This window comes from Sarcophilus harrisii, chromosome X (assembly GCF_902635505.1).
Source record: "Sarcophilus harrisii chromosome X, mSarHar1.11, whole genome shotgun sequence".
In the NCBI taxonomy this organism is placed as follows: domain Eukaryota; kingdom Metazoa; phylum Chordata; class Mammalia; order Dasyuromorphia; family Dasyuridae; genus Sarcophilus; species Sarcophilus harrisii.
In genome coordinates this window covers 53,516,950-53,540,210 of record NC_045432.1, presented here as the reverse complement: position 1 = coordinate 53,540,210, position 23,261 = coordinate 53,516,950, and the positions used below count along the sequence as shown (strand labels likewise).

At 42.4% G+C, this 23,261-nt stretch overlaps 1 protein-coding gene across 1 annotated transcript in view; it reads right to left on the bottom strand.

Annotated features, from left to right (window-relative positions):
- Nucleotides 1-23,261, bottom strand: part of GABRA3 (gamma-aminobutyric acid type A receptor subunit alpha3) — a 142,599-nt gene that overhangs the window by 65,683 nt on the left and 53,655 nt on the right. Inside the window, exon 3 of the mRNA XM_031945069.1 lies at nt 19,259-19,380. Within this exon, the coding sequence (XP_031800929.1) occupies nt 19,259-19,380 (122 nt within the window). The remainder of the gene's footprint in view (nt 1-19,258; nt 19,381-23,261) is intronic.

Below are 23,261 nucleotides of genomic sequence, written 5' to 3'. Positions count from 1 at the left end.
TCCCTAGCTCTATCTCCTCTTTTGAGATTAATCTTAAGCTTCTAATTCTATTTGACCTTATTTTATGAAAAAAAAAAACAAAAAAACACCGTGACCAATTGGAAATTTAGGATGTCTCCCTGCCTGCCTCCCTGTCTTCACATTCATTGGTTGTATTTACACTCCACAGAAGCTCCACAGAAACAATCTCTACCAGTCACCCATGAAGGCTCCAGGAGCTTCTTCTTTGGGAGCACAAACAAGAAGAACCCCTTGACAACTCTCAATAATATCCAGTAAGTTCCAGACCCACCATGGCTCCAACCTGCTCCAAGTTCCTTTTTCTCACTATATCAATCTCATCTTCTTTGAGGACTCAAGAGGGCATGCTCAAAACCCAAGAGTCTTTCCACAGATTGCCCTAACTCTGCAACAATTGCTACCAGATACCCAGATCTCCCATCTCCCCCAAGTAGGATTCAACGTCTGTGTCTTAAATATGCACCACCAGAAGGTTGATTCTGCTATATCTCCCTATCCATTCTGTCCCTCATTTCCTGGAAAGAATGAGCCCCCTTCTATAGCTGTAATTTTCTTTTATACAGGGAAACATTTTCAGGGATCAAGTGTGGTTCAGAATTCAAGTCAGGTAACAGGGGCTCAGATCCCAGTTCTGCCACTTTCCTGAGGGAACATCATTCCTCCTCTATGAGCCTCAGTTTCTCCATCTGCAAAGTGAAGAAGAGTTTGATCAAAATGTCCTTCTCAAACCCTTCCAGCTCTAAATTGAGGATCCTAAGTTTTCCTTCCCCCCCCCAACCCCGCCCCGCAGCCTTCCTAATGTCTAAATTTGACTGGAATCATTTGGTGGATTTTTTTTTTTCTTTTTTAAAGCATCATCATCAACCTAGTCTAAAGCCATATTTGGGTCCTTAATGCTGTTAGCATTTATATTTTCTATTCCTCCTGAGAAGGCCAGAGCCTGCTACATCAGACAGATATATATGATCAGTATGCATAGAAAATAGTTCAAAGGAACCTCCAGAGATCAGGTGGTCCACCCCACCCCCACAGCTCATGTCTAGGCAGGCTTCATCTAAAATCACTGCAGGTCTCCCAATCTATAAAATTAGGGGGTTGGACTAGATAATGTCTAAGGGCCCTTCCAACTCCAATAGTCTATGATTCTAAGATATTACTCAAGAGAGACTTGATATATGCAATTTTTATATGCCAGAGATCCAATCAATTATCACAGTCTACTGGGATGAAGGATCTTAGCTCCTGCCCCTTAAGGGCCTTGTATAATTTTTTATCTTCACATTTCTGGCACCAAGCATGGTGTCTTGCACATATTAATTGCTTAATAAATGTTTGTTGGATGGAATTCATTTGTTAATTCAAGCATTTAAGTCCCTACTATACGCAACACAATCTGTGAGATACCGAGCAGGGGCAATAAATAATGAATCAATCCCCATCCCTGTATGAATAGTAGGCGTATTATCTCCTGATACTTCTTTTTCATCTGGAAGAACCCCAAAATTTTCCTAAAGTCACTCAGAAACTATCTCTATTTCTACTCTACAATAATGCAAGATAATATTTGATAAGGCAGTGCGATAAAAATCCTCTCTCTGATGTCTGTATACAAATGTGGAAAATATGAGTAATAATCGACGAGAGACATTAACAAAAGGAAGCAGACAATATCCTAAATATCACTGAGACTTTGAGAAGACGTGATTCATGACTGAAAACAACTCTGGAGGGCTCCCAGAATTCAGAAGAACAAAAGGTCTAGAACCTCAAAGAAAATAATGAGAAAAAGAACGCCCAAGAAGGATGTAGCATCATCACACCTCAAACTATACATAAAGCAGTAATTACAAAAACTTTTTGGTATTAGTTTTATAAAAGAGAAAAGTAGATCAGCATAATAGATAAATAGGAAACAAAGGCAATTATTTCACAAGCCTAATAACATAAATTAGTGGGTTAATTCCTCCCTATTTGACAAGAATTACTAAGAACACTGGAAAACAGTTTGGCAGAAATTAGGTTTAGACAAACAATTTATTCTACATCCCACAATAAGACCAAAATGGCTATACAACCTGAATGTAAAAAAAAATTACAAAAAGAAGAGAAAGAGGAAGAGAAGGAAAAAGATGAGGAAGAACAGAAGGAGGAAGGAAAATAAGAAAAAAGCAGGAGAAGAAATAGGAAGAGAGGAAAACTAAATATCAGAAACTGTACATTTCACAATGATGGCTAGGAGAATTCCTAATCAAACAAGATAAAGAGGTGATCATACAAGATTAAATAAACATTATTAACCACGTAAAATAAAAAAGTCTTTCTCACTAATAAATGAAGGTGAAATTAGAAGAGAAATTGTAGAAGTAGGAAAAAATTGATGGAAGCCTATTATCCAAAATATTCAAGGAACCAGCACAAACAAAACACATCACTCTCCCCAAAAGAATATGAATATGATCAATTTTCAAAAGATTTGTAAACCATAAATGACCAGGTGAAAACATGTTCAAAAGTACTACTGGTAAGAGAAATACAAATCAAAATAACATCCTCACAGACTGGCAAGGATGGGGACAGTTAGTATTGAAGAAACCAATGGTACCTCCCCACACCATTAATCACAGGCCCCAGAAGGTAGAATTTGTTATCAGTTACGTTCTTACTCAGTCCTATTATAGTCAACTCCTAGGTCCTGTTGGATTCATCCCCGGAATCTGAATCAACATCTGCCGAGATAACAATCCTCCCACACCATCCCCATCTGCTCCTTTGCCTTTTATTTTATCTTCATTTCCCTCCATTCCATTTTTCCACAGTTCATATTCACTTGTGTCTCTTGATTCCATCAGAACCTTGGGAGCCAACAATTTAAGGAAAAAACTCCCATCTTTGATTTCTTCATCGGCCTCTTTCCATCTTTCCAGTGCTCATGGAAACCTAGCTATCCCTAGAAGACTCTGCTAATGTAGGTTACCCTTTTTCCTCACGCCCCCGACCAATCTGGCCAAGACAGGAGTGAGAATCCTCAATGCTTTTCACTTCCTTTTCCAGACTCTGCTTCTGAGGCTGTCCTTATGCAATTTCTCTTTTAAAGTTCCCTCTCTCTATGACTATTGCTCCCATTCAGATTCTTGTTACCAGTCTCAATTTCATTTTCATCCCATTCTCAAAGAGTTCAATAATTGGCTTGCAGTTTGTCTCCATCACTACCCTGCCTTCATGCTTGAGGATGCCAACAAATACATGTTGATATCTCCTTGAACATCCTGGCTATTCAGTTCCTTCACCTCAACATCTGAACCATATCAAAGGATATGAACAGACAATTCTCAGATGAAGAAATTGAAACTATTTCTAGCCATATGAAAAGATGCTCCAAAAGTCATTATTAATCAGAGAAATGCAAATTAAGACAACTCTGAGATACCACTACACACCTGTCAGATTGGCTAGAATGAGAGGGAAAGATAATGCAGAATATTGGAGGGGACATGGGAAAACAAGGACACTAATACATTGTTGGTGGAATTGTGAATGCATCCAACCATTCTGGAGAGTAGTTTGGAACTATGCTCAAAAAGTTATCAAACTGTGCATACCCTTTGATCCAGCAGTGTTACTACTGGGCTTATATCCCAAAGAGATCATAAAGAAGGGAAAGGGACCCATATGTGCAAGAATGTTTGTGGCGGCCCTTTTTGTAGTGGCCAGAAACTGGAAACTGAGTGGATGTCCATCAGTTGGAGAATGGCTGAATAAATTGTGGCTTATGAATGTTATGGAATATTATTGTTCCGTAAGAAATGACCAACAAGATGATTTCAGAAAGGCCTGGAGAGACTTACACGAACTGATGCCGAGTGAAAAGAGTAGGGCCATGAGATCCTTATATACTTCAACAACAATGCTATATGATGATCAGTTCTGATGGACCTGGCCATCCTCAGCAATGAAATGAACCAAATCAGTTCCAATGGAGCAGTAATGAACTGAACCAGCTATGCCCAGGGAAAGAACTCTGGGAGATGACTAAGAACCATTACACTGAATTCCCAATCCCTGTATTTATGCCCACCTGCATTTTGGATTTCCTTCACAGGCTAATTGTACAATATTTCAGAGTCTGATTTTTTTTGTACAGCAAAAACGGTTTGGTCATGTATGCTTATTGTGTATCTAATTTATACTCTAATATATTTAACACCTACTGGTCATCCTGCCATCTAGGGGAGGGGGTGGGGGGAAGGAGAGGAAAAATTGGAACAAGAGGTTTGGCAATTGTCAATGCTGTAAAATTACCCATACATATAACCTGTAAATAAAAAGCTATGAAATAAAAAAAAAAATTTGGAAAAAACATCTGAACCATATGCTGACTCTGCCTCACCTAGCCAAAGGGGTGGACACACCCAAGATCTCACCATCACTGAGTGTGCCACTTCAACAATCATGAACTCTAAATCCCCCTATTGACTTCTCATCTCCTTCCCTCCCATTTTTTCTTCCTCACTATGACCTCTCATCCTTTTAGCCTTCTCTAGAGAGTATTACCACTGACTTAAGAGTTCACTTTCCTTTCTTCACAGTATTGATTTCTACTCTGTTTCCTTGCCTCTTGTTTTTCTGGCATTTTGCCTTGAGAAGCCCTCATCATCCTCCATTTCTCTTTCTAGTTCACTGTTGCTGTAGATTATCGGAAGGAGTCAGGTGACTGTTCTAAATAGGCCTCCTTTTTGTTCCTGTTGTTTAATCTCAACTGGGCCCTCATTGTTGCGTGTCAACTCTTTTATTATTCTCCTCCATTGCCTCTTGCACTCCCTGAAGCAGTTACCTGAAACATTTCCCTCTATTAACCCCCATGCCTCTCCCAGACTCCTATTTCACTGAGAAAACTGAGGCCAGTGATCATGGAATCTGCCATCTCCCTTAGCACTTGTCAGAAGTAGTATAGAAGGGAAGCCCCTTCATAGCACAGGAAAGCTTGGGTTCCTTCTCAATCTGAAATTCTAGAATCTAGCAGCTAGTTCATGCATTTCACGCCACACAGCAGGAGACCTAATTACCACATTTGGTTGCTCCAAATTAATCTGCCAATCTCCTTCAGTTCAGTAATACTGCTTGTCCAGATATACATGCCAAGTGTGAACCTGTGCTAGTAAGAAGTTCCGATGCTGCCCCAGCTCTCCTCCTTTCTGGGCATTTGGATAAGGGAAAACCTGGTAGGACCTCATGCCTGGGTCTCAAATACATGTTTGGATATTATTGCCTAGGACTAAGCTCCCATGGACCAGAAACCAAAGCCATGCTCTCAGCAGACTTTCCCTAGTTGTGATTACAAGATGAAGCCTATGAATAGTAACAGCTCCAACAATACCCTAGCCTATTTGAGATTAAATGTTCACCAGCCACACATGGTCAACAAGGGGTACTGGGGGGAACTACTCAACCAAATGACTCTTGAACCAAATACCAATTCCATCTCCATTTCATCCCCTTGTAGCTGGAAACCAAGGCCCATCTGTATGCTCATCTTGCCAAAGCAATGTCTCCTGTAGTTAAGAGTTTTCTTTCTTGTGTAAAAAAAAAATCCCATTGGCATTTTCAATTTGTAAAATAATTCCATGCAGTGTTCCTTGCCAAAGTCGATCTAATACGATAAACACTGGCCCATCACGTGCACTCTGTATGTTCTCTCCTGATCCATGGGAGGAAGGGAAGTCCGCCGCCAAAAATTATCCATCTCTTCTCTGATTTTTACTGGGAGAGAAAAACAAGCTTTTCCCATGAAGAGTGGGCGCCTTGCTCTTCCCATCTGGAAGATGTCATCCCTCTCCTTCGACTTCTTTACTTTCCTCTCTGTGCCCAAGAGAAGACTCTAAAAACAGCCACTCAGTTGTTTCCCTGATCTTCTTTTCAGTGTATGCTGAGTCCTTTCTGTCCCACTGCCCAGCACCAATTCCCCAAGTCCCATCTTGATTCCAAGTGGAGACTGACATCGTTGCAGGGCACAGATGGGTAAAGCAAAGCTGCTCCCAGACCTCCCTGGGCTCTAAAGCTCCAGCTGTCAGTGCTGTGTGGCACCCCAGGCCCCTTGCCAGCTGTCCTCTGACAGGGCTCCTTCCTCTGCTCACTGTCTTCACTTCCAAGAAGAAGCTGATTGGTGTGTTCTAAACCTGCCCAAATAGCCTCCTTTGGACCCATTTGGAGCCTTCAAGAAGTTCTTCCTTCCACTGAGTAAAGTTGGTCACAGAATTACATTCCTCCTCTTTGTCTCTTGCATCTGTGTTCATTCCTAGGGGCCCATTAATCTCAAAAGGACTGATGGAAGATAGGACTGACCCACATAATGTGACTGTAAGGGGACCAAGCCCAAGCCCCACTTCATGGCTGATGCTTCAGATTAGCAAGTAACAGGTTTATTTGAGCAAATAAAGAAATAAAATTCACTACTGTGAATTGTTTTCAGCCATTTACACCAGAGTTTAAGTCAAGATCCTGGCACATAGTAAGCAATGAATAAAGGCTTGTTGACTGACTAGCTGACTGATGATAGAAAAGAAAGGGATGGGAAGCATTAGGGTACTAAGGTCTTGAAGCTAGGACCATTTCAAGATGTGAGTACTGAGAAGGGAGGAGAGGGAAGGGTAGAACACAACATTTTGTGATTTCACAATATTCTAAAGGTCAATCCCAATTGGAGCCTAGTTAAATACTTTGGTCTGATCTCTAATTCCCTAATTCCAAATGGAAAAAAATCTTGTTATATACAGGAGCCCAGAAAGGGCACTCAATGGTGGGGTGTATTAAGAGAAACACTATGTCCAGGGCTAAGGAGATTATTAATTGCATGTTCTCTGCCCTGGTCAGACCTCATCTAGAGCAGGGCTTCTTAAACGTTTCCCCTTCTGAACCCCTTTTCCTCCTGAGAAATTTTTATGTAACCCCAGGTATATAGGTATATGAAATGGTAAAGTATAATTTCACACCCCTACAACATACACACCCCAAATTGTCATGCATATGGGATTGCAACCCACAGTTTAAGAAGCTTTGCTGTAAGGTACTGACGTGGGTCTTGGACTCTTCATTTTTGGGTAGATGTTGATAAGTTGGAAAGTGTCCCAGAGAGGGAAGGAGGATGAAGGACTTTAAAGTGGAGGACTTCAAGTCCATACCATACTGGAATCCCATTGAGGTAGCTAAGAACATACACCCTGGAGAAGAGATTGCGAGGACACAATAGCTGTCTTTAAGCCTCATGTAGGAGGGGTTCAACATCTTCTCTTTGACCCCAGAGATCAGAACCAGGAGCAACAGATAGAAATTTCTGAGGGACAGATGTCAGGTAATGAGACTTGGAACTGGAATGTGCTGCTGCTGTAGAAGAAAGTGAACGTTCCATCGCTGGAAGTCTTCAGAGACTTTACTGGCTGGGGATGTTGTAGAGACAATTGGACTTTCTGGTCCCTAAGGTCCCTTCTGATTCTCTGTGTAGGGCCAATTCGGTAAGCATCTCATTACATTCACCCATCTCCTTGTTCCAGTGGGTTTTTGGGTTTTTTTTTTTTTTTTTTTTTTGCTATTTTTTGTCTCCAAGAAAAAAGAAAAAAACAATGGAAGTGAATGCTTTCCAAAAAATTGTTCTCTCTGGACTGTCCTTCACTCCTTTCTCAATAAGAGAGCATCTCTAGCAGTGATTTAAGTCATTCTGCTGTCTCCCAAGTACATAAGGGCTAGACTTTTCTAAATCACCAAATGGATGACTGGGGGGAAGGAAAAGGTTTTCCAGAGAAAGCCCACGGAGTGAGTTTCTATTTCATGTAAGTCCCATGGCTAGCTCTTCACAGGCTCAAAAAGCCTGAGCCATTTCAATGTGAGTTTGAGTTAATATTGTCTTGATTTGTCTATTTGTATCTGTAGAGAGGATAATTAAGCTGATTAGAGAAGTTGCTTTATTAAAAACAAGTGGTTTGGATTCCTGCTGCACATGTGCCCTTTCCCATGCCAACTCTTCCTTCCTGTTAATGTTTCCCCGATGTTCAACCAAGGGACTGGCACCCACAGGAGGTCTTTAACCAACTGGCTCAGAACAGGCAATACAGGCAACAGCACAACAGGGACTGTCAAAGAGATAGAGAGTGGGCTGGAATTCTCCTTTTGTGGTGCAGGAGAAACAAGGCTTAACTTGTACCTTGAAGATCTAGATTCAAATCTCACTTGTTCTATTTACCACCTGCACCTCTCTCCTATCTCAGTTGTAAAAACTTAATGACCCCAAAAGTCCCTTCCAGCTTGAAAGCAATGAACTCTATGACTCTTCTAAAGAAGACTGATTTCCTTTTGAGACAGACACTCTCAAAGAGCCCAAAGTTTTAGAAGGACTTGGTGCTATTCAAGCAATCTGCCAGTGATCCCATTGCTGGGCTAATAGAGCTGCCCAAGGAGCATACACAGCATCTCTGAACTTCATGGTTCTTCTAATCCTAGGTAACCAGGACTGATGTTGCCATATACCTCCCACGTACCTCAATCCAAGATGTTCCCCAAGAGTTGAGAAAAGAAAACGTGGCCAATCACATCACTGCTCTTTCCCTCAGTTAATGGGCCCATTTTTCATCATAACCATGCCTTATGCATAGAGAGTACCTCTTAGGTTTTCTTAACACTTGAATCAGAAGCTTAATTAAGTCTTCTATCCTTTGGCTCTTTGGAGGATTGGGACACTACTGCACATGTAAGGTATTTGAGTTATTTCTGCACATGCCCCGTTCTATCAAAATCCTCCTGTGAGACCTCACCTTGCTGTGGCAGCACAAGCCATGGGTTCTTAGAGTGAAGGCCCTAGGAGCACCAACTCTCATAGACACTTTGCAAACTGGGAAAGCTTCAAATACACATGGAAGGGCATATCTTATGCCTGTCATCTGAGGCCCAGTTGAGCCAGGTCAGAGAGCCTCAGCACCAGCCCTCGCTCAACCACAGGAGGAAATTTTTGTACACAATTTATGAAGAGGTATGGCATGGGAGGTATGGCAATCTCCATCACTGAAAGGTGTCTAATCTGATCAATCAACAAATACTCATTAAGCATCTACTACGTGTGCGCTTTTTCATCTGACTTTCTGACTCCTCATACAGTGCACCTTGTAATAATTCTTATTGTTGTTGAAATTTGCAAAGCATTCTACACATACTCTTTCATTTGATTCCCCACAACAGCCCTGCAAGGCAGGTACTACAAATATCTTCATCACCACCACCATTTTACAGCCAAGAAAACTGAAACTTAGAGAATGGAAGTGACTTCACAACTAGTGAACCTTGGAAGTCCAGTGTCTCATTCTAAGTTTACCATGTGACACGTTTTAATTAATCTACTATTTAATTTCATTTTCAAAATTCTCTTCAAGGTCAGGTATGTCTGGCAGTGTTATCTCCATTTAACTGAGGGAGATGTCAAAAGTCAAGGCCTCAATGGGTGGATGGGCTGAAACCAGAATCTAGGTATCCTGAGTCCAGAGCTTTCCTAAAACACCCCATGGAGAGGCCATATGGAAAAAAAAATCAACAAGAAACAAATGGGCCGGATTTTCACGCACATGACATTTGCCAACAAGAAGGTTGGTTCACCACCTTTCCTGTTTGATCAAATAGCGTGGGTACTTTGTTGCACCTATTCTGTGGTCCTGCCCTTTCACTCATTGCCGCTTAGGCCAGAGGCTGCCACTTGCTGGGCAGCTGGCAGGATAATTCATCTTTTGGGCTGTGCATTGATTTCTACCAAGGTAGGACTCAATTCACTTTAGGAAAGCTCTTCCAGATGCGATCAATCTGTCACCAAGGCTTAATAGAAAAACCACTGGAGTGGGCCTCCAAATGAATCTGCTTGCTGGGCCTGTACTGCATCTTCAAGCTGAGAAGCTTTGAGAAACTGTTTCCAAGTAAATCAACCCTTCAGGACAGAAAAGAAGTTGATTCACATGGGGAAATTAATCTCCTTTCTTCTACCTCCCTTGGCCTTAATGATTCCAATTGTTTTTCCAGAGTTTTGGAAGATATTTTTCAGCTGAATTTCACTGTTCTAGAAGGGTCACTAAACTACAGTTTAGGATAACATGGGTGATAAATCCTAGAGGATGATGGTATACTTCAGAAAGTCCTTGGGGTCAGGGGGTGCTGCCTCTGCCTGCTCTGCTCTTTCCTGTCTTCAGCCAGCCAGAGGATCGGATAAAATTCTTAAGCTTGGGAGCTTACTACGTCTTACTCAAACTTTTAGCCTTGGGTCTCTTAGTAGAGATGCTCACATTATAGAAATAGTGACTCATTTCTGAAACACTATAAGGTCTGCAAATCCCTTTATGTAGATTATGCCCTTCTTTGAACCTCTTAATAACACTGGGATGTATGTACTACAGGTGACATTACTCCTATTTTATAGATGATAAAACTGAGGCTCAGAGAAAGTAATTTGATCAGCCACATAATTAATAAGTATTAGAAGGTGAATCTTGAACATGACTCTGCCTCAACATGGATCCAAGCCCAACAATGTCTCCACCATCCCCACGCTACCCCTTTTGTAGAGGGCAAAAGGAGCTTCTATTTCTGTGCTCACTCATCTTTCTGGAGATATGTAAATGAGAGTTGGTCCTCCCACTTTCAGAGAGGAGATTAAAAGGCTGCAATGCTGAAACGGAACTGGATTATGGAACTTTCATTTCACAAGTTCCCCATTACACTTGTACCTTCCCTTCCTACCAGTCAATGAAAAGGAGCTCAAATTCTACTTGTTGACAAGTGATTAGCAAGTACGCCATGGTCTCTAGAGAGGACTCAATTCTCTGGCCCTTTAAAGGGGGCCATTGAGTCACCGGTCATTTAGGTCCTCACTGTAGGTGATTGGTTCCCATTCCAACAATTCCTTGGAGCCCACTCAACTTGGGAAAGGCCACTTCATCCTGCTCATTATGGCAGATAGTGAGCAATAATTCAGCCCCAAGACCAGGCGTATGGCTGCGCTTGAGTACCATCAAAAGAGGAAGCAGCTCCCCAGGTATTCATGTCCACAGCTTTGGCAGGCTACAAGTTTTTCCACACCCTTGAAATCTACACTGGGGTGGAAGGAACAGCTGGAAAGAGCATAACTTGAGAGACAGATTGCTCATAAACCATCCCATTCCTTTGAGGTTTTTCTTTTGCGAGGGTGTGGCAGATGTCATTCTGCCTCAAGGGCCCACTTCTTCTCCTCCTCTGGCTTAGGAACCAAATGGCACTGTGGTTTCCCAGGAGGAAATCACACTCCATCAGCTGTCAGTTTTTTCTCATCCAGGTGGAGGCAGGAGGATGTCATCCAGTTCAACCTTCCGGCTAACATCTATCTTCCTTGTATTATGCCCCATGCCCCCTGCAAATGAGCTCCTCCTAAATCTCTAAGTTGTCATTTCATCTATCTGCCTCTCTTCTCAGGGATGAATCCCCTGAGCAGAAACTAGGGGGGACAGGGTAACATTGGAAAATGAATGAACATTCCTAGCAGCACAACTAAGAGGAAAAAAGATGCTCATTTTCATGATATCATGAAGAGTCAGGACACCTGAAGTCCAAATTAAGCTCTACTGTAAACTTTAGCCAAGTCCTTTCCCCTCTCACTGGACTTTGGTTTCTTTCTCTGTAAAATGAAGCTACTGAACTAGGTGCTTTCTGAAATTCTTCCTTGGTCCAATGTTCTAAAGTTCTGTGACTTCTAGACCATCAGCCCCAAAGAAGCTGTAATTGCTATCATTTGAAAAAAAAAAGATTTAACTATTCTACTTGGCCTCAGTGGACAAAACTAATCTCAATCTTGGATGGAGAGATAGTCTTTGACCCAATAAAGAAAAACCTCCTAAAATCAGGGTTGTCCAAAAGTGTAATGGAATGCCTAATAAGTAGTGAGTTCCCCATCACTGAACATCTTCAAATGCAGTTTAAAATGACCATTTGTCAGAGAGATTTTTAAGGTGATTCTTGGCCAGTATGGTATGGACTAGATGATTTTTAAAGTTCCTACTCTGAGATTCAAGGAGAAAGGACTAAGTGAGAATAGGTCAGTAGCAACAACAGCTGAAGTCCTTCTTAAGGAAATGGAAGTCCCACAGTTACTAAGCTCACCCTAGGACTTGATGCCAGGTTGGAAGCCAAGAAGCTTTATCAAGAGGATACCATATTCCTCCCCAGCAAAAGCTATCTTCCATAGACCTTCTGCCTCTACAGCCATGAAGAACCACCCATTTCCCATGGGGGAAAATGCTCTAGATAACCAGGAGCTGTCCAGTGCTGAAAGTCACAGTGATTTTGAGAAGGACAGAGCCCAAACCAGCCCACATCTCCTGTAGCCCAGAAGGCTCATGATCTCAACCCCTGACCGGCCCTACCCCTCTGACCGGCCCTACCCCTCTGACCGGTCCTATTCTAAGCTGCACCCTCAGGCAGAACAGCACATTCATGGAGTGGTCTTGAGACCAGATGGGAAAAACAGAAGGGCTCTGGCAATAAATAAAACAGTGCCATCTCTAGGGGAAAAAGTCACCACATCAACATTCTGCTACTTTACTAAATATTTCTCCAAGGCTCCCAAGAGACAGAAACAAGCAACAGTGAAGCTCAGCAATCAATCAATCAGTCAACAAGCATTTATTAGGCAACTGTCTATATCTCCTGCAAAGATCCTTGGGGAACTTGGGGCCTGGAAGACATATTCTCAAGGGAGAATACCTGCACAGTTCAAGTGCCCAGCCTATGAACTCAAATTCCTAATAGCTAACTTTCCTTTAGCTGTAGATAATGAAGAAACGGAGACTAGAATGAGCTGACATTCGGGTTTACTTTTTTATACAACCAAAACATTCTACTAAAAGCATACTGTGTGAATCTTATATCAGATCATAGGACTGTAGATTTAGAGTCGGAAGAAAACTTTGAGGTCATTAAATCTAGACCTTTCCTTTTGACTGAGGAAACCAAAACCTTGCATTAGATAATTTGCCCAAGATCATACAAGTAGTGTTTTATCAGTTGCAACTTAATCCCAGGTCCTCTGATTCTAAATCCAGAATTTTTCCAAGTCTAACATGCCATCAATGCAGGAGTTCCTCTACTGACACAAACTCCAACTCATTGATACCATTTTATTCTCTGAAATTCTCGTCTGTGTTCTCCCCTTCACAGAATATCTTCCCAACATGTGAAAGTCGTCCTCTAGGTCTCTTTACATTTTGTGGGTGCCAAGACAGCATTCAATCTGTCAACCTATTACTCCCCAGGTTTCACTTCATAGCCAACTCACTTGCTTTTCCATTTATATGGGTTCTCACCTATGTTCCTTACAGTACTTCTTGCACAAAGGGCAAGTGCTGCTACAGTCTACTTTCAACCAGCTTGAATCTTCCAATTGTCCTTTAGATCATCTGCATCTTCAGTTGCCTAGAGACTGTAGTGCTCCAAAATTTACAACTACAGAATATCAACGGGAAGACTATTAAAAGGATGACTTTCTATGGTGGGGAGCAGCTCAAGATCATTAAAAGCACTGCATGGTTTCTCAAATACAATCTACCCCCTTTTCTTCCTCCTATTCAGCTCTGGGCCCAACTCACTGTTCACCCATAGAATCTGACCCAGACATGCATATGCATCAATGTACACACCATCAGATGGCGCATCTCAATCTATACAATGGACATTTTAAAATTCATTTTCTTTTTCCTATATGGGTTGTTGGGTTCATCTTGTTTTAAGTAAATACACACCTCAGTGAGGAGGCCCTGTAATGTTCTGAGACTCAATTCCAACAGTACACTACCATCCACAAATGGGAACATCGAGAGGATCTCATTATCTGCTGGGGATTTATTTCACCTGGATTCCGTGTAAGAGACCCTCCAAACCAATGACACCTGTCTTTGATAAGCACACTTCTTCCCGTTGTATGTCTTGCTTGTATTCATAATCACTGAGCAGAGTTCTCTCTATGGTTGCATTTATCACAGAATCTTGACTGATCTTAGCATATGTATGAGAGAAACTTCTTGTTGGAAGAGAGCCATTAAGGTTGAGTTTTATTCTACCAAATCAAATGCCTCTTTGTAATCAGCAAATAAAAATAACAGGAGCTTTTTGTAGCAACTCTCAACCAATTGTGGGACCAGAAAGTCATACTCTGCTGAAGAGAATTGTTTACGGTTCTCTCAAATCCATATGGGGAAAATTCAATGATGAATAATGCCTACTGTACAGATGATGACATGCAAGTGGATGGCCAGTCCATTGAGTTCATAAATCATCACACATATCTAAGACAGACATTACAGATAAATAGTTCGTCAGGCCCACAACTGAATAAGAAGAACAAAGGCTAAGTTGCTTCTGGGAAACTGCTCAGTGCTGTTAATGAGTCAAGTGCTTTTTGGTAATCGACAAATAATATTCCCAGCAGAATCTTGTATTTTCTGTACCTTTCAGTCAATTTTGTGACTGTAAAGCTATGTGATCTGCTATAGAAAGTTTTTTGCAAAAGTCTGCCTTGTTTCCTTCTCATAGTTTCATCAAAGATACCCTGGATATAGATACATAGATCATCCTAGCAAAGATTTTAAACATATGAAAAATTAGGCATGAAAAATTGAGTCAGTAATTATCAATATTCCCTCAATTGACTTTTTGATTAATAATATGATCTGTGTCAACTACTCTATAATCTGTCATTAGCTATACAGTCTAGGATTTATTTTTCCTGCTGATGAAAATTGGGGAGAATCAGGAAAAGTCTAGCATAGGAGATAGCATCTGAGTTGTGATTTGAAGGAAGGTAGAGATTTTACAAGCAGAGGTGAGGAGGAAGTGCATTCCAGGCAGAGGGAGGCTAGCTGTGCAAAGGCCCAAGGATGCAGGAAATGGAAAGTTACACATGAAGAACAGCAAGCAGGCCAGCTTGATTGTAATGGGATGAAATATAGGGAAGTAAAATAAAACAAGACTACAAATGTAGATGTAATCAGACTGTGGAAGGCTTAAAAAGTCAAATTTAGGATTTTGTATTTCATCCTAGGGGCAATAAGGAGCTACTGAAGATTTCTGAACAAGGGACTAAGAAGACTGTGTTTTAAAGATATTACTCTGACAGCCATGTAGAAGATGAATTGGAGAAGGAAGAGACTGGCTCTTATTGTATACTCTACTAATCTTTCTTTCGTGATAATCCCAGATCAATTCTTTCTGCTCCTTTGATCTAACATAAGGCCCCTACTCCACTTCAGTGCCCAAGACTACTTCCTAGCTTCCTTTCCCAACCAGCTTGAGAAAGGATTCCACATTGTACAGCCCTCACTTCAGAGAAATGAGCCATCTGCTGAGATGACCCCATCCTGTCACGGTCAGAAACTTGACTGACGTCTGGGTTCTGGTCTTCTCAAAGGCCAAGGCCCCAGTGTCCCGAACACAAGTGACAAAAAGATGCCAACTGTAAGTTTCTCCAGTCTACACCAGGTCTTCTTAAACTTTTTCCACTTGCAAGCCTTTCTCACCCAAGAAATCTTTACATGATTTTGGGGATATAGGTATATAAAATGGGCATACAAATCAAACATTTACTGATAATAAATCATAATTTCACATCACCACCACATTCAGTCACATGACCAAGGTCACGGCCCAATGTTTAAGAAGCTTTGATCTACACCATACCTTTCAGCATCTATGGGGACCAGCTTCACTTAATTGCCCTCAAGTCTCCAAAGAAGGTAATCTGGGGACCTGATAATATTCAATGAGGCTGAGAGAGGTGGTAGTGTCCCAGCAGAGACAGGGCATCTTGGTGTAATAGAAAGAGCATTGTACTTGGAGTCAGGAGGCTTGGGTTTCAATTCTGCCCCTGCTTTACCTTAGGGACAGATGACACAGTGGATAGAGCACCGGCCCTGGAGTCAGGAGGACTTGAATTCAAGTCCAGCATCAGACACTTAACACTTACTAGCTGTGTGGCTCTGAACAAGTCACTTAATCCCAATTGTCTCACCAAAAATAAAGTTTAAAAAGATATTTATTTACTTATGGGACCATGGGAGCAAGTCATTTCCCTTTCCTGAGCCTTAGTTTCCTTATTTGTAAGATAGAGCTAAAACTCATTGGACTTCCTAACTCGTGGGCTTGAGTCAAGGAAAAGGCTTTGTAAGTCTTGAAGGCCCCAAGAAATAGGGGTTATTATTATCTGGCCTTCCATCTAAGGAGCAGGAATGAACCAATTAGAATGACTTCCAGACCATAGTGCGGGGCAAAGAACCCTGGTGACCTGCCCCTCAAAGTTCCTAGCCCCACTCCAGCCAAACTCTATTTTTAGTAGAATCCTTCTTACTCATCAAATTCTGGCAACTCACTTAAGAGCTCTGGGCCATTTTTTGTGGGTCCAATCTACTCCATTTCTCTTGTTTGCCATGAAGCTTATTGGAACCCCCTAGGAACTTCAGTCCTGAGCTATCTTATCCACAGAATATAGTGGGGGAAAGAAAACTGAGCTGGGAATAAGATTGCCTGGCCCAAACTCTAAACCCTCTCTTTGCCACTTACTAGAAGTCTCTTTTCTCTAAGCCTCAGTTTCCTTATCTGGCAAATGGAGATAATACCATGATGTCCCTCACCCATCCTTCACTACAAAGAAGGCAACCTAAAATAGCCAGACTGGAAAGTTCACTGCTCTGATGGCTTACCCTGCCTGAAAAATGCTTAGGAAATAGTTCTCCCCCAACCCATCTTTTATTGATGCTTTGTTCTAATGCCGAAGATTCCTGATTTTGTATGTAAAAAGGCAGCATTTAGAGCCCAATCACAGTCTGACATCTCAGCTGATTCCTGCCCAGGTCACCAACTTGCCCAGATGCCCATGAGAATCAGAAGCCATGAAAAGGATGATATGCTCAGTGAGCCAGAACCTCTTAGTAAAGGCAGTTATTCCCTGCTAGAGGGTTACATGATGCTACTGGGGATGATGAATTAACTCTTTCAAGTCCTCTGGGTGCCAATCCATAGACTGAAAATTAAATCCAATTGAGCAAACATTCCCTGAGTGCTTACTAAGCACCATGCTCTGTACCCCAGAGAAAAGGTTCCATTTCTGCCGTCAGAGAGCTCGTAATCCAATGGGACGGTCCAGTGTATAGACTACGACTACCACGAGGTGGAGAGGGGTAGAATCGAACACGCTAGGACAATCTGAGAAAGAGGAGTTCACTTTCGGTTAGCAGGAAAGGCAGAGATCAGAGAAAGGAAGAGGTGGTCCTTGAGCTGTATCCTGTCTGAAAAGCATCATTTTGCCTGGCCTGCAGCATAGATTTAAACCTAGGAAGGGACCTCAGAATTAATGTCATCCTATTTCTTCATTTTCCAGAAAGGAAACATGAAGCCAAAATGAAAAGGTTTATCCAAGGTTACCAAGGGAGAATCAAGGTTTGAACCCAGGCCCTCATGACTGTTCTGTCCCTTGGGGAGCCCTTGTACAAGGCTAAATGTCTTGGCAGCCTGACTTCCCCCAAGGTTCGCTCTCCCTTCTTTGAACCTGAAGAAAATTTGTTTGATCTGATTGTGGTGGGAAAAGGTCTTTGCTTGCATCCCAGGCTACCAAGATGGCTCGAGGAAAGAATCTTACAAAGCAAAGGGCTCAAGGGACTCGTCGAATCAGGGGCCTCGATTTAATTATTAATATTAATAGCTTCCAGAGAATTGGACGGAGCCCAGACGTCCCCAGGCTCCCCTTTCAGCTGGATTTGGCCAATATTGATCCACTCATCAGAGCAGAGCAAGGAAGCAAAGCTATTAGTGGGATTGTGGTTAATTATGGAGAAGAGTGATAAACCCAATGCAAGGATGAGCTCAGCTCGCTGGATGCTTTAACCCTTTTTTCTAGGCCCAAGAGGCACAGAGCAGGGCAGATCTCCTAAGCCATGTTTTCCCAGATTTGAATTTGAAGAATCGTGGGGACTGGAATTCAGCCAATTTTTCATTAAGAAGTATCGTGGAAAGAATGGAGTCAGAGAATCTGGGCTCAAATCCTGTTAATGATACTTCTTGTCTGGCCTTTGTCCTTCCTCAAATGACTCGGCATTCACTCATTTGCACACGTGGTCTAGAAGTCTGCCCTGGCAAAACAAGCTCATTAGGACAGGACAGGCCCTATTGTACCTTTAAGGTCCCTTCCAATTTTAACCCTTTGACCATGTCACCATAATGACTTGGCAACAAAGTGATGATGATTTTTTTTATTTTTACATCCTCATATCTACCACAGGGTGAAGAATGTAGTAAGCACTTAATAAATGCTAGTTAAATCACCTCTATGCCTTTTCCTATAAGCCCAGACTCATGAAGAAACTCATTTAACAAAAGGTCTAGAACCAATCAGCCCCAAGAAATGAGTGAGCAGAATGATAGATGATCTACACCTAGGTCAGTTCCCACTCTAGAGAACAGGTACAAACAAATATTCTCCTCAGGCGAGCCAGGAGACATAAATACGCCCCGCCTCAAATGATGTGCACAAGACGCAACGTGTCCATATGCCACTGTATTCTCCCATATCATGCACAAAATACCAATCCTATAGCATATTTCTAGACTAGAAATTGAGGAAGATCAGCCAGTGAATTACTCATGTTTTCGGTTTCAAACTGAACAGTGCCCAGGGCTTCTGAGGTAAAGGCAATTCTCCCTGCTGCTGTTGCTCCTACTGCTTCTGCCAGCAAAAGCCAGACTGAACTCCCTTGGGAAGATCACATTCTTTGTTAGGAATATGCCACGAGCTGAACCCTGTTGTTTGCTTGCTATGGGGAAACACCCCACATGAAACTCGAGAGGGCCACAAGCCCTGACCCACTGCCTGAGGGATATTCCCGATGATGAAAGCTGCCAGGTCCACAAGAGACACAAGGACAGGGGGCCGTTGCTGCTGAGCTTTGCCCTTCCAAAAGGTAAACGGTAACCCCCTTCTCTGCCTAGGGATAGGGCTTTATGGGGAAACCAGTGAAGAAGAGAGCTCATAAGCACAGCATAAGATCTTCTCCCAGAAAGTCCACCATAGACCAAAGGCCTAGTCTCCAAGACCCAGAGGCTGAGATCATGTTCACATGGCCTATGCTACTGTAATGACCCAGCTCAGAGCAGTTGGTAGCTGATAAGAACCAATACAGTGCACGGTCCCCACATAGAGACTGACCTCCAAGTCCAGGTCTCAGCCGGTTGTCATAGCCATCCAAGAGCCGGTCCAGGATCCTGGTGAAGATGGTGATGTTATCAGTGCTATCATCTGGAATATCTGGACCATGCTTCGGAGACAGCCTAGAACATTGGGAGAAAAACAAACACAAAAAGGAGATATAATCCCATATCTCCACTCAGGCCCACTCTTTACACCTTCTTGTACATTTCTTAAGTCTAGTCTCTCACTTGTCTGAGGGACATTTTCTATCTCTCTCTAACATGACCCTGTGTCTACATCCTGGGGCCAAGACGTCTCCCGCCATTTGGAACGATGATAATATAAGAGCTATCCCCACTGACTTAGTATTGACTGCAGTTTTCTGGATTCCACTGCCTTCCAGGCAGGGAATGGGAACCAGAGCCTAAGCTGCTTGATTGCTGTAACCTCTGATATCAGGCACTAAGTGTATGATGGAGGAAATTAACTTATTTAGGACTCAGGCAAACTCCAAGTCCAGTATGGGCTATTTTGCATCACACTTCCTCAAACGGGTACCTCTTAGAAACCCTCCGTGATTCTCATTGGGATGTTCAGAGCAGCGTACTCCACAGGAATTGATGGCGAGGTGCCAGAAGGTTGTAGAAGATAGGCAGGCTTCCGAGTCGATTCAAAGTAGAACAAAGATCTAGGCCATAAGTTGTCTTGCAAGACAAAAACACTAGCCTGACAAAATGGCAAGGGAGGAGCAATGATATAGCAACTTGAACATATAGACTTTAAGACCTGAGAGTGGGGGTTCCCAAAAACCTGTGGGAGATTAAAAAGCAAAGGCTAAAAGAAGGATAAGAGAGCACATTCAGTGATTCTGGATTCTTACAGGTCCCTGGAGAGGTGGCTGTGAGAGTATTCATGGCCCAGGTGGTTTATCATCCCTTGTTGTGCGGCCTCAGCCTCTCCAGTAGGATGGCAGTGGAACAGATCCCAGATGAGTGCTGGGAAGCTAATGGAAAATGAGAGGGGCTGAACTATCTATGTAAACCAAGGTTTGCATAAGCTTGAGTTAGCTTCTTGGTCACCATCACTTAGTTAAATGATCTCAGATCTTGATAGCTGGAAGATAACTCTTGAAGATCACCCACCCAAGACTTCCACTTTACAGATGGGGAAACCAAGGCCCAAAGTTACATAATGGTCAACAAGGAGAGTCAGTGTTTGATCTCACTCCAAACCTCATGTTCTTTCTGCTCCAACAAAATCTGTTCCCTCTCCCCCGGCATAATCATCAAATATTGGAGCTAGGAAACCCCTTAAATGCAGAAAGGGAAAGGGACTAGGCCACATGTGGAAAAAGCTCTAACATGGCAAATACCTGGCCTAGTTTGGGCAAGGGCTACAACATCTCACTTTTTAACTTTCCGTGGCAAGTTATTTTATAGCAAAAAAAAAAAAAAAACAAGGTAAGAAGTGAGAATCCAAGAAGGGTCAAGGCCAGAATGCTCACAACCTCAAACAACAGCTTGAGTTCCTTAATGAGTGTGGATCCCCCTCCTTCTACAGGAAGCTACCAGGAAAGCTCTGAGCCCCTTCCAAGCAATGGTCCCCTTCCCAGCACTCGGCAAGCCTCCTGATTTAGCGGAGGACATGTTTAGCTTTCCAAGGGAGACAGAAGTCAAAAGAGTAAAGCCACCACAGGCAGGTAGGAGCCAGAGAGGAGAATGACAAAGCAGGACTCTGCAGTCAAAGGGAGAGAGGGAAGAGGAGAGGGAAAGCCTGCCAGGCTTCATGAATGACCACTTAGGCGATGGATTGTGAGAATTGGTACAAGGGCCTCATCTGGTGGGGGTTGGGACCCAGATCTGACAAATCGGTGTGTTCCTGCTAAGGAGAGAAAGAAGTGACCGGGAAGCGGGCACTTGATTAAGATGAGTGAGCAAAGTGACCACTAGACACACAAATGCTTGTCAATGGCTTTGTAAATGGTGCCCATTCATTTCCAGAAGGCCAAGCTGAGACTGCAGGGGGTCCCCCGACATTCCTACTTATCCCAATCTGGGGCCAAATAAGAACTTTGCAAAGGAAGAAAATAATGTGTCACCATCCCATGAGCCTTTGCTGCTACCTTGGTTTTTCCACTTTTCTCCTTATTCCATTATTCTTTGGGGCTCATCTCCTCTTGGCCTCTCTTTACTCCTAAGAATTATAAATTCTATGATTTAAAATCCATTTCCAGAGAAGGGAAGGAACAGAGAAAGGAGAGGAAAAATAAAGAAGAGGTAGGAAATAGAAGAAAAGTAATGGAGGAAAAGAAGAAGAAAGGTAAAAAATAGGAAACACAAGGGGAGGGGAAAGGGAGGAAAAGGAAGAAGAAAGGGGGAGAGGGAGAGACAAGGAAAGAGAGGGATAGAGGAGAGTAAGGGGGAGGGGACAGGGAAGGAACACTCCAAAAGAAATCTGGTCCAAATTTTCCTCTTCATTTGTTTTTCTTCTCCAAACAAGAGCTGGTAGTTCTCTCATGTCCTTTGGGTCATCCAATTGTGCTTGTTCAACTGGAGAATGTCCTCAGTACTCTGCCCCTCTCCCAGGTGTGACAGAAGAAACACCCCTACCCTTAAGGATTCTGAGCACATTGGAAAAGCCTTCAGAAATGATCTTTTTCCAAGCCTTCATTTGAAGAGAAGGGGGAGAAGAATGAGGACTCGACTCATGAAGAGTCCCCCAGCAAGCAAGTGGCAGGCCTCCTGACTCCCAGGACAGTCCCATACCAGGCTGCCCCCTCTAACAGGAACATAGATGTTCATCAGAATTTAGGGCCACTCTCTGTTTGGTCTATGACAGAATGCCACTGGTGTTTCTCCATTACAGATTTAATGCATCTCCCTTATAAGACAGGAGTTAATTAATGTTGTGATATAGCCCCAACTCTCTTTTCAATAGATCTCTCTGTGATTTTACACTTGGCTGCTAATGAATTTCCCGCCTGAGTTGAACTACATTATTGAATGGATGGGAGCTTGTTGGATCTCCCCAGACTTCTAACTCAGGCCAGAATTCCTTCTCTGGCAATGAATGAATTTCAGGCCATTCCTACTGAGACGGGCCCTAGTGCTGCCTCCATAGTGATGACCCTGTGGCAGTGGATACTGAACCCAAAGGTAAAGTTTCCAACAACAGCCACACGTGCACCCACAGAACATCAGTCCCTTAATGTAGACAGAGGAGAAAAACAAGACTCAGAAAAGCGGAAGTGAGCAGAATGATGTAAGATGGCAAAAGCACTGAATTTGGAGGCAGGGTCATGAGGTCAAATTTTAGCTCCATTTACTCCATGCATGGCTCTGGTCAAATTGTTTATCTTCTCTGAGAATTTCCCTCTCTGTTAAAAAAAAAAAAAAGTTGAAAGCATAGAACATATTTCCTATATGTTCCTATAGAACATTTATCCTATATCATATCAGATTTATAAACAGGAGAAGAATTTAGGAACAGAGACAGCATCATAGAATATAAAAGGGATAATTTTGATTACACTAAAGTAAAAAAAAAAAAAAAAAAACCAAGAGAGTCAAGAGAGAAAGCAAGCAGAAAATCGGGGGGGGGGGCGAGGAATTTAACAATATCTCAAAGACACAGAGAAATGAAGCAATTTTGTAAGAATATGAGTCATCCTCATGTGCAAAAATGTTTATAGCAGCCTTTTGTGTAGTGGCAAGGAACTGGAAACTGAGTGGATGCCCATCAGTGGTGGAATGGCTGAACAAGTTATAGCATATGAATGTTATGGAATATTGTTGTTCTGTAAGAAATGATCAGCGGGATGATTTCAGAGAATAGTGGAGAGACTTACATGAGCTGATGCTGAGTGAAGTGAGCAGAGCCAGGCTCATTGTACATGGCAACAAGAAGATTACACAATGATCAATTCTGATTTACAAGGCTCTTTTTCATTTTTTTTTATTTAATAGCCTTTTATTTACAGGATATATGCATGAGTAACTTTACAGCATTAACAATTGTCAAA